Genomic DNA, 12,429 nt, shown 5'->3' on the forward strand with positions numbered 1-12,429 from the left:
TTTATACTACACCTGCCCAAAGGGGGGGGGGGGGACCAGCAGTACCAAAAAATCCTTATCCTCCCAAACTCTAAAATGTTTCCTTAACAATCAGAATAATAATATATTAATGTTTCCTTAATAATCAGAATAATAAAAAAGTGGAAGAGACACAACACTGCGAAAAACCGGAACAGATTGCAGCAGCCTTAACTTAGTGTCCTCCAGCTGCTTCCCACCGCTGGCCGAGGCTGCTGGGAGTTGTAGTGCCCAGCAGCTGGAAGAGGGCGCCCGGTTGGGGGAGGCTGCGTGGAAGTTCCAGGATTTATCGATTACATCATCGCCGGGGAAAGCGCGTTGCAAAAAAGCAAAAAAAAAAAAAAAAAAAAAAAAAAAAAAAAGGGAAAGGGAAAACTGTGGACGCTTCTCGGCGCTGTCGGCTCTTTGGAGAGGAACCCTCAGCTGCTCTCCGGCAGCGATTCGGCATCGCTCCTCCTTTCTCCGCTCCAGCTAGTCGGAGGTGGCGGCGGCGGCAGCAGCGGCAGCAGCAGCAATTGGACGGCGGGCGGGCTCCTTCATTTCCCCTTTATTTATTTATTTTTCGGAGAAGTGGCGTTTGCAGCCCGGGGTGGGGAGGGAGGAGTGTGTGCGTAAAGATCCGGCCGCTCCGGAAAGTCAAAGTGGGCTCAGCGCAGTTCCTCTCTCCGGGAAAAGGGGAGAGCGGGCCTTCCCTCCGTCGAAGGAGGGAGGAGGCGGGCGGCTCGGCTGTTCTTTCGCCGCCGCGCGTTTTTTGTTTTACGCGGCGCCAGGGAAGCCCCCTCCTCGCCCTCGCCATCGGGGCGCAGCGCCGCGGAGACCCGGCGCCGCGGTGCGGATTGTGCGCGCACGGCGCCCAACTAGTTCCTCTTTCCGCCGCCGGAGACACTCGGTCATCGTGCCCGCCGGAGGAGGAAAATCCCTGCCAGCCAAGTTTGGCACCGGCGGGGAGGGCGACGGCGAGGCGGCGCAGGGGAGGGAGGGCGAGCCGAGAAGAAATGCCAGCGCCCGTGATTTGTGGCTGAGCTGCTCCCCGGCTGCCAGCCAAGCCGCCCGCTTTGCCCACCGCTCGCTCCCCTCGCCTGGCACCGATGCGCCCCCCCGGGGGTCGTCTCCTGCGCCCTTCGCTGCGCGGCGCCCTGTGATCTCCGCGCCTCGACCACCCCCGACGGCGTCGTTCTTCGCCCCGCTCAGCGCACTTTTATCATTATTATTATTATTATTATTATTGGAAAGAGGGAGTCTCTTTTTTTCCTCGCCGACTGTTCCCCCTCCTTCCTAAAATGACGATCGGTTTGGGAAGCTCCTTCTCATCATCATGGCCAACGGGACGGGGGCGGCGACGGTCATGCTGAAATGCGTGGTGGTGGGCGACGGGGCGGTGGGCAAAACCTGCCTGCTGATGAGCTACGCCAACGACGCCTTCCCGGAGGAATACGTGCCCACCGTCTTTGACCATTACGCAGGTAAACGCGCGTCTCGCCGGGAAGTGCTGAGTAAGGGCGCTCCGGCTCCGCCACCCTCTCCCCCCCCCCCAGTTTCCAGCACCCCAGAAGCAGCAGCAACAGAGCCGAGCAACTTCAGCAAAAACTTTTCCCTTTTCCCGAATTCTGATCTATCCCCCCCTCCGTCCCTCCCTTCCTTTCCCCCTCTTTTCTCCTGCCTTCTTGTAAAGCAGAGGCTGCGTTTATTTTTATTTCTTTGGCGGCGGGGGGACGACTCGTGTTTGCAATCCCGGGGATCCCCGACGACCCCTTTTTTTGCAAAAGGAAAGCAGCTCAACATGACTCCTCTAAAGCGTACTCTTCTTCTCTTCCCCTCAATTGGAGGGGTCTGGTTATCGAAAGAGTGGAAAGGGGGAAGGACGATTGGAGACTGCAGATGCCTGACCACTCCAAAATTGTCGCATTTTATAGATATACATATACATATGTGTGTGTGTGTGTGTGTGTGTGTGTGTGTGTGTGTGTGTGTGTGTAAAGGGACTGGAATATATATATATATAGAGAGAGAGAGTATTTAATTGGTGGGGGCAGAATAGGGTGGCGAATTGCCGTTATGACGGGAGCAAGGATTTAATCCATGCCCGATAGGACCTTGACAGACAGCAACTGAAAGTTGGGGAATAAATGGGACAGAGGTTAAATGGGGGGGGGGGGGGACGACCCAACACCCTCTCACTAGCCTCTGAAGTCCTGTTATGAGCACATGATGTGTGTGTATTGACACACACACACACACACACACACACACACACACACACACACACACATCGAGGGCACCTTTTTGTAGGCTTCAGCATGTTAATGGGGGAGTGTAGTTCTGTTTTGCTCCATCACAAAAGTGCTTCGAAAGTGTATATCTGGGCAGAGACAGGGATCATTGCTATTTTTTAAAAGGTTGCCTACCCATTTGAGATGTCTGTGCTTTTAAAAAAAAAAAAAAAAAAGAGTTTGGGAGAGTAATAGAATCCACTTGTTTGCTCCTTGGTCTAGAGAGGAAAGAGGGAGCTTGAGAGAGTGTGTGTGTTGCTCTGGGGCCCCTGCCTGATATTCTCTTTCTCTCTTTGCAGTCAGTGTGACAGTCGGTGGCAAGCAATATCTGCTTGGGCTATATGACACTGCAGGACAGGTAAGGGCCCTCCCCCCCCCCCCCCATGCAGCAGCTTCAAAGCAACAGGGTGGGTTGCTTTTCAAAAAGGGGGAAATAAAAAGTGATCAGCATATGGTGTTTTCCAAAGCTTGAGCTCTGTTCATGCTTACTTGCACACGCTGAATTATTCAAGGACTGTCGTTTATGTTGAGGTGTCTCAATACTGCAGCTTGTAATAATTGCCTCATTTACTGCCTTGTCACAGATCTTTGGAGAATGGATCGCCCTTCCCCCAGTATTTTAAAATACTATTATTTTAAAAAATCAGTAATTGCAAGCAGCCGATTTCGTGATCCCAACTCCTATCACCCAGGGAAAAACAACCAGCCTTGTGAGATACTTTATTTTTAGTTCCAAATGGCTGGGTCCTCTTTTGAGTTCTGCCTTGCTTCTCATTGGTGGACGGGCAACATGAGCCTCTGGCTCTGATTGGAGAATAATGGCATCATCTAATGTTATGGGAAGGCATTTTGTCTGATTGTGTTTATTATGGCTCCAGGGACACATTGCTTCCCATCCTGAAATTATTCCTTTGAGTCAAAACATTTGCAAGGAATGACTGAATAGTTTTGGAGCACAGCAGAGAGGGGAGGTTTCTCCCTCTGTTTCAAATTTGTCTGCGCAGGAGAAGGAAAACAACAAGAAGACATCCCAAACTACAGCTTTTGCATCCAGATCAGACATGAGGAATTGTACTGTTTCCAGTTTGCTAGTGCTTGTTGGTTTGCATTCTTTTAGCCATAATGGGCTGGATGCAGACTTTCCTCTACTTAAAAGTAGACATCCTCATGGGACTTAAGGTCAAGTCCTATTCATTTCAGTTCTCCATTCTGGGGCTGGGTGATATATCAATATATCATCCTAAACTGGTTTGAAGGCCATGTTGTGATACTGGTTTCATAATTTTTGACCTGGCAATATATTGTGAATCATATGTGTGTGTGCTATGCAAAAAATCACGATGCAGGAGAAACTAAGAAGCCACTCAATGCCTCTACAGTACATAGGTCCATCCTTATTTCATATATCATGATATATCAGTACAGTGGTACCTTGGGTTACATATGCTTCAGGTTACATACGCTTCAGGTTACAGACTCCACTAACCCAGAAATAGTACCTCAGGTTAAGAACTTTGCTTCAGGATGAGAACAGAAATTGTTCTCTTACGGCGCGGCGGCAGCAGGAGGGCCCATTAGCTAAAGTGGTGCTTCAGGTTAAGAACAGTTTCAGGTTAAGAATGGACCTCCGGAACAAATTAAGTACTTAACCCGAGGTACCACTGTATATCACGATGTTTAAGCTGGTGATATATCACGATGTTGAAAACCAGATATCACCCAACCCAACTCCATTCTCAGCATGACTAAAGCCACAATCCTAACCCATTTACCTGGGAATTCCTTCATAGTAGACGTGGTTAAGATAACAGCCTCCTTAATCCAGCCCATAGGTACTCATCTTCTGTGGTATTGAACCAGTAAAGTAACTTGATATTGTGCCTTCATGCTTTGAATGCAGGTGTTCTGATCGAAAATGTCTTTAGGCCCCAAAAGAGTCTGCCCAAAATATGTTTAGAAATCAGTTATGCAGTCTGTGATGACCCTCTTTTTTATTTCTGTACATCATTTCTGTATATCCACATCACTGTGTGGCACCATATACAATTCATAAGAACGTAAAATGAAACACTGCTGGATCAGGTCGCTGAGGAGAACATACGAAGGGGCTGCTGGATCAGGCCAGTGGCTCATGTGGTCCAGCATCATTTCTCCCAGTGGCCAACCAGATGTCTGGTGGAAACCCACAAGCAGAAACCGAGCATAAGATCATTCTCGGTTCTTGCGGTTTCCAGTAACTGGCATACAGAAGCAGAAGCATTCTGTAGAAGCAGCTTCTGTATGTGGGGGTAGAGCATAGCTTCCACCATGGCTGGTAGCCACCTCCATAAACTTATCCAATTCTCTTTTAAAGCCTTCCAGGTTGGTGGCTATTGCTGCCTCCTGCAGGAGTGACAGTGGCGTAGCGTAGGGGGTGCAGGGGGGGCCGGCCGCACCGGGCGCAACATCTGGGGGTTAGGGTTAGGGGGCGCAAATCCACGGGTTAGGGGGCGCAAATCCACGGGTTAGGGGGTCAAATCCACAGGTTAGGGGGTGAAAATTACTTGCCTTGCCCCGGGTGCTGACAACCCACGCTACGCCACTGAGGAGTGAGTTCCACAGTTGTAACTATGCGCTAGGTGAAAAAGACCCCATTTCCCACAGCGCCAAAGCAGACGCCTTGTGGAATCCCATAAGCAGGACATGAGATCAATAGCTCGCATGCTGTCTTCTCCAGTAGCTGGCACTCAGAAGCATGCTGCCTCTGATTTTGCCCCCAGTGGCCGACTTTGGGCCTTCAAGTTTCAGCAGCGCCTTGCGTGATGCCACAATTTGGCGTCTTCCGTTTGAAGTGATTGTTGCAGCATCCTCTCGGCTCGGCTCCCAGTATGGGAAAACCAGTTGCACCCCCCTAAATCTGCCTCTGCTGCCACCATGACTAGTAAGGTAAAGGTAAAGGGACCCCTGACCATTAGGTCCAGTCGTGGCCGACTCTGGGGTTGCGGTGTTCATCTCACTTTACTGGCCAAGGGAGCCGGCGTTCAGCTTCCGGGTCATGTGGCCAGCATGACTAAGCCGCTTCTGATGAACCAGAGCAGCACACGGAAACGCCGTTTACTTTCCCGCCGGAGTGGTTCCTATTTATCTACTTGCACTTTGAGGTGCTTTCGAACTGCTAGGTTGTCAGGAGCAGGGACCGAGCAACGGGAGCTCACCCCGTCGCAGGGATTCGAACTGCCGACCTTCTGATCGGCAAGTCCTAGGCTCTGTGGTTTAACCCACAGCGCCACCCGCGTCCCACCATGACTAGTAGCCAGAGATAAATGTTTCTGCCACAAATTTGTCTTGATTCCATTTTTAAAGTTGCCTAAGCAAGCAGCCACGGCCACATATTGGGTCAATTACTCAAATTAAATGATTTAACCGTGGAAGCTGCCTTATCAGATGATTGGTTCATTCTAGACTGTCTCCATGCAAAACAGATGTTCTACTACTGATCTACACCAGATGAAAGTTCTACCTAGTTTTTCTGAATATTTTGGGGGGTGAGAAGGACGTGTTATCCAAAATGTATGGCTAACCAGAAATTTGAATAATTAGAATTGCTCTATAGGAGCTGCTGTCATGCAAAGGTGGACTTAAACTGTCAGAAGGTATGATTTGGATTGATAAGGGTTTATCTTTTAAAAAATAAAGGATTAATGTACATGGGACTAGGCATTTGGCTAGAAACTCAGAAGCAATAAAACAATGATGGCGTTGGTTTAAGCCGTCTAGATTTTAATGGCACACACTGCAGCTATGCCATCAACAACTTTTCTCTAGAGCCGCACTTGCTATAAAACTTTCACAGTTTCAGCAGCTGGAACATTAAGTAAATGTCTGAAAAAGAACGGAGGACCTTCTGTAAAATTGCAAGAGGCTGCGGTTCTTAATTAGGAACTCCAGGGGGGCAATATGAGATGGCAGACCCTTACAAGCTCATTTTTTAAAGAGAAAAGAGAAGAAAAAGAGAGAGGAGAAGTCGGACAAAACTTCTAAAATGGCGTTGGTATGACTTGGTAATGTTCAGGAGAGTGGTGGTATTTAGAGCAGTAATGGGATTTCTGTGGTCCTTCAGGTGTTGAACTACAGCTCCCATAATTCCTGGCCATTGGCCATGATGGTTGGGGTTGATGGGTACTGGAGTCCAATAACATCTGGAGGGCCATAGGGTCCCCGCTCCTGTTTTGGAGGCACAGGTTCCCAGGTTCAGAATCTCCAGTTAAAAAGGAAGTTGGATGGTAGAGACAAAAAAGTCAGAGACCTTCAAGATGTGCTGCTAGTGAGAATAGCACAGGGCTTAGATGAGCCATAGGTCTGATTCAGCATGAGACAGCTTCACATGTTCATTGCTGAGAAATATAATCAGTGGCGTTGGGCTGGGTGTTCAGCAATATGCAAATGATACCCAGCTCCACCTATCGGTTAAATCTGAGCCTGTGAAGGCGGTGAATGTCCTATGTGGGTGTCTGGAGGCGGTTGGAGGATGGATGGCAGCCAATGGATTGAGGTTGAATCCTGTCAAAACCGAAGTGCTGTTTCTGGGGGCAGGGGGTGGGCAGCGGTGGGCGTCTCCTTGGTCCTGAATGGGGCAACTATGCCCCTGACGGATCAGGTTCACAGCCTCGGGGTCATTTTGGACTCACAGCTGTCCATGGAGGCACAGGTCAATTCTGTGTCCAGGGCAGCTGTCTACCAGCTCCATCTGGTACGCAGGCTGAGACCCTACCTGTCTGCAGACTGTCTCTCCAGAGTGGTACATGCTCTGGTTATCTCCCGATTGGACTACGGCAATGTGCTCCATGTGGGGCTATCTTTGAAGGTGACTCAGAAACTACAACTAATCCAGAATGTGGCAGCTAGACAGGTGACAGGAAGTGGCCGTCAGGACCATATAACACCGGACCTAAAGGATATTCACTGGCCCCCAGTACATTTCCGAGCACAATCCAAAGTGTTGGTGCTGACCTTTAAAGCCCTAAACGGCCTCTGTCCAGTATACCTGAAGGAGCGTCTCCACCCCCATTGTTCAGCCCTGGACACTGAGGTCCAGCGCCAAGGGCCTTCTGGCGGTTCCCTCACTGCAAGAAGTGAGGTTACAGGGAACCAGGCAGAGGGCCTTCTTGGTAGTGGTGCCTGCCCTGTGGAACACCATCCTATCAGATGTCAAAGAGATAAACAACTATCTGGCTTTAGAAGACATCTGAAGGCAGCCTTGTATCGGGAAGTTTTTAATGTTTGATGTTTTGTTATGTTTTGTTATATTTTGTTGGAAGCTGCACAGAGTAGCTGCGGTAGCGCAGTCAGATGGGTGGGGTTTAAGTAATAAATTATTATTATCATCATCATCACTGTTCTTTCCTTAGTAAAAAAAAAAAAGAGGTTTGGTGGCATTTGTAGAGTAGACCTGCAGACAAGAATGAAATGGGCTGGATCTAGCATTGTAGGCCCAGGGTCTCATTCTCCTTTGGGGAGCCACATACGATTGGTGGGTGGGGCCAGAGGCAAAGGTGGGTGGAGACAGAACCCAAAGTAGGCAGAGTAATGGATGAGACTCTTAGCTTTTTCCAGCAGGCTACATTCCAGCTACACAAAAGTCAGATTTCACAAACACACACCTCTCTCTGTCTTCTAGCTCTGCAAGCAAGAGACGTCATTGCAAATCAAAGCCGCATCTCAGCCAGGCAGAAGCCAGCATAGACTCTCTGGGGTCATATCCAGCCTTACTTCATTCTTCCTTTAAAGTCTTACCAGTACACGATGAGCAGCAGGGGAGGAAACTGATATTTCCATTTCTAATAGTGGGGAAGAGAAAGTGATAGGTCTATTATATCAGCCATGGCCAATTCCGGTGCCCTGTAGATGGCGTTGGACTATGACTCCCATCATGGGAGCTGATGGGAGTTGTAGTCCAACAACATCTTGAGGGCACCTAATTGGCAAAAACAGCATGACCTGAGGTGTTAGGAATTCCATGCTCCTAACAGATAATGAAAAATAACAGACAATAGCAGATAATGTGACGTTGTGAAGCTTTACTTGACGAAATCTGGAGGTGGTGGTGGTTGCTGCTGCTGTTGATAATAATACTTACTGTTTTTAAAAGCATATTTCACATGCAAGGCCTTTAAATGGCTTGTCCTGCAACGGAAAGGAAATCCAAACCTCTGAGGTTAAGTGATCTGTAAGGTCACAAGGCAAGCTGAAATCCTGTCTTTTGACCATCAGGGCAGGCTTCCTGTGCATTTTTAGATTGCTTCTCAGCCGCTGTTCTGTCATAAGGTTCCACTGGCTTGAAGCCAAGCTGAGGCCGGGGACTTTTCCCCGCTTCTTCTACCCATATTCTGAGTGTGAGCTGTGAGCACTGGCCTTCCTGCTCCCTTTCGCATCAGACCCAGGGATTTTTCCATACAAGCCTGCGTTTGGCGGTTGGCATGAAGTCTGCATCTGCAGTTAATCACATGCCTTGGGGAAGTAGTTCTTCCCTGAAGGGAAGTCACTTGCCAGGCCTTCTGCTAAAGCTGGCCTACACCACACGAGTTCGTGCGGGAAGAGGGGCTGGTAACACTTCTGTGTCTGTTGGCCAGGTGTTTGTACTTCTCTGATTAAGTCAAAGCATTTCTGCTGCCGCCTTTGAGCTAAAGTATGTCTGGCCTTGCTGATGGCGTTTTGAATTTGCACTTTAGTATTGCAACCTGTGCATATGCTTGGGATTGCATCGTTCAGCCCAGACACTGAGGTCCAGCGCCAAGGGCCTTCTGGCAGTTCCCTCATTGCGAGAAGTGAGGTTATAGGGCCTTCTCGGTAGTGGCACCCGCCCTGTGGAACGCCCTCCCTTCAGATGTGAAGGAAATAAGCAGCTATCTTATCTTTAAAATACATCTGAAGGCAGCCCTGTTTAGGGAAGTTTTTAATATTTAATGCTGTATTGTTTTTAACACTCGTTTGGGAGCCGCCCAGAGTGGCTGGGGAAACTCAGCCAGATGGGCGGGCTAAAAATAATAAATTATTATTATTATTATTATTATTATTATTATTATTATTAAACTGAAAACAGTGCTTCCAAGTAACATTTTTCTCCCAAACTTCCTTAAATGCTATTTCCCTTTTGTTTTATCTTTTAAGTTGTTGGTGACAGTTGTTTCCCCTACAACTGCCATGGCTGTGCCCATTTCTCTCCCCCTGTCCCAGACTTGAACACCTTTTTCCTCACTAGAGAGATCCCAGCCAACCAGAGACAAGGTGCCACTGAAAGCCCAATGTGATGGTTCGGGAATGCTGTGTCGCCAACTAGATAGGGCTGTGTGCTCAGGCACTCATCACAGTGTCCCATTGCGCCAGAAGCAGTTTAGTCATGCTGGCCACATGACCTGGAAATCTGTCTGTGGACAAATGCCGGCTCCCTTGGCCTGCAAAGCTAGATGAGCGCTGCAACCCCATAGTTGCCTTGGATTGGACTTAACCATCCAGGGGTCCTTTTTCAACGTTTACCTTATGTGTTCATCTCACTGATGGCAAACGAAGTCAATGAACAGTAATCCAGAATGCGGCAGCTAGACTGGTGACTGGGAGCGGCCGCCGAGACCATATAACACCGGTCTTGAAAGACCTACATTGGCTCCCAGTACGTTTCCGAGCACAATTCAAAGTGTTGGTGCTGACCTTGAAAGCCCTAAATGGCCTCGGCCCAGTATACCTGAAGGAGCGTCTCCTCCCCCATCATTCTACCCGGACACTGAGGTCCAGCTCCGAGGGCCTTCTGGCGGTTCCCTCACTGCGAGAAGCCAAGTTACAGGGAACCAGGCAGAGGGCCTTTTTGGTAGTGGCGCCCGCCCTGTGGAACGCCCTCCCATCAGATGTCAAAGCGATAAACAACTACCTGACATTCAGAAGACATCTGAAGGCAGCCCTGTTCAGGGAAGTTTTTAATATGTGACATTTTAGTGTATTTTTCATCTCTGTTGGAAGCCGCCCAGAGTGGCTGGGGAAACCCAGCCAGATGGGCGGGGTACAAATAATAAATTATAATTATTATCAAGGACAAGCAAAATCTTGTCAGAACAACACTTCTTGAGTAGGTGGACTCTTTCAGTGATTTTTGCAGCAACCCCAAAGAAAAGGGGGACTGAACGTTAGTCAAAATCTCTGTGAAAATCTATACACCCCCCCTCTAATTTCAACCTTAGGAAAGAGCATCTCAGTGTTCGTTGACTCAGAGGTAGAATTCATATTCTCTCCATCTGTAGCTCTAACAAACACTTTCAAGAATGCTCTGAATGAGGTTTCCATTTGATTTCTGCCATGTGTCTGAGAAAACCCTAAAGCAGGGGAGGCCAGCTGCTTTATTCTCAAGAGTCCCTTCCTTCTCCAAGCAGCCATATGGAGCTTTAAAGGTGTGAAAAGGTAAAGGTACCCCTGACCGTTAGGTCCAGTCGTGGGCGACTCTGGGGTTGCAGTGTTCATCTTGCTCTATAGGCCGAGGGAGGCAGTGTTTGTCCAGGTCATGTGACCAGCATGACTAAGCCGCTTCTGGCGAACCACAGCAGCACACAGAAACGCCGTTTACCTTCCCGCCGGAGCGGTACCTATTTATCTACTTGCACTTTGAAGTGCTTTCGAACTGCTAGGTTGGCAGGAGCAGGGACCAAACAACGGGAGCTCACCCCATCTCAGGGATTCGAACCGCCGACCTTCTGATCAGCAAGCCCTAGGCTCTGTGGTTTAGACCACAGCACCACCCACGTCCCTCTTTAAGGTGTATTTTCTCGTGGAGGATCAGAGAATCTATAACAGTGTTCCCAAACCAGTGCCCTCTAGATGTTTTGGATTAAAACTGACATCCCTGTTATCAGCAAGGATATGCTGGTAGTTCCTGTCTTCTAGCCACAGGTTCAGTGCCTTATGTGTCTTCACCAGGGCCTCGTCCCGCACGTGGCTTCGCATTTGGAGATGTACTCACTACCAGTGCTGCCCAAATTGCCTTCTCCTGTATCTTACTGGCTTGTATGCTGGATTTATTCCTGCCACACTTGCATGTCACAGCACACACGGCCATGCCATCTTGTAAACCATGGGTAGGCAAACTAAGGCCCGGGGGCCGGATCTGGCCCAGTCGCCTTCTAAATCCAGCCTGCGGATGGTCTAGAATCAGCATGTTTTTACATGAGTAGAATGTGTCCTTTTATTTAAAATGCATCTCTGGGTTATTTGTGGGGCATAGGAATTCTTTCATATATTTATTTCAAAATATAGTCTGGCCCCCCACGAGGTCTGAGGGACAGTGGACCGGCCCCCTGCTGAAAAAGTTTGCTGACCCCTGTTGTAAACAGTTCAGCAATTCCAGTTTCTCCAGTATGGCCACCACTCGCTCCAGCTGTTTTTGTCTAGCAGGATCAGTGGTCAGGGATAATGGGAACTGTAGTCCAGAAACAGCTGGAGACCCAAGTTTAGGAAACCGTTTTTTAGTGTTTGACTCAACTCCTTGCCCCTTAGAAGCAGAATAAATTTTGCAAACTGCTTTCTCCCCGCATCCCTTGCTAAAAGCAGAATGAATTGGTGGTAATTTGCGTGACTTATAATGGCAGCAGGATTCAGCTTCCCTTGTCTGAGAATATGTTTAATGTTGGCATCATTATTATTATTTTAGCTCCCAGAGCTCTGCCTCATGAATGTCTTGCTCCCCTCTTTAGGGGTTCCTTAGCCTCTGACTTTTCCTTTATTTATGTTGCAGCCTTGGAAGCACTGTGCTATTTTGGTTTTCAAATGCAGAAGATTATACGCTCGCTCTCTCTTTTCCCACCAAAGAGAAGCAAACAATCTGCGGCACAGGACCGTTCCTCAGCACCTTGAAAGATAACTTTGAAACTCCAGCTTGGGGCCGGGGAGGGAGATTAGGGAGGGTGATTTGTCTTGCCTGAGGATTTTGCAGGCTCTCATTAGTGAGCGCTGTTGTGGAAAGAGATTATAAAGTGGATCTGTAACTGGGAGTCTAGCCTTCTCCAGCAGCCGACCTCGAGTACACATGAACTCTTCCCAGATACCCTTTTTAGCAGCGCTAATGGCTACCCTTCGCAACATGAAGGTTGGCTTCCTTCGGCAGCTCTGACCGATATCTATTTTT

The 12,429-nt window shown here is 48.7% G+C and overlaps 1 protein-coding gene across 2 annotated transcripts in view; it reads left to right on the forward strand.

Moving 5' to 3' along the window:
• Positions 1-413: 413 nt before the first annotated feature.
• RHOQ (ras homolog family member Q) overlaps positions 414-12,429 on the forward strand; it is a 35,360-nt gene continuing 23,344 nt past the window's right edge. The window contains exons 1-2 of one of the 2 annotated variants that reach the window (XM_083733854.1): positions 414-1,481; positions 2,588-2,646. In XM_083733854.1, coding sequence (XP_083589980.1) covers positions 1,334-1,481; positions 2,588-2,646 — 207 coding nt within the window. In that variant the 5' untranslated portion in view covers positions 414-1,333. The remainder of the gene's footprint in view (positions 1,482-2,587; positions 2,647-12,429) is intronic. The other variant, XM_083733853.1, reaches the window with a different exon arrangement.

Source organism: Podarcis gaigeae (genome assembly GCF_964106915.1).
Source record: "Podarcis gaigeae genome assembly, chromosome: 3".
Classification (NCBI taxonomy): Eukaryota; Metazoa; Chordata; class Lepidosauria; order Squamata; family Lacertidae; genus Podarcis; species Podarcis gaigeae.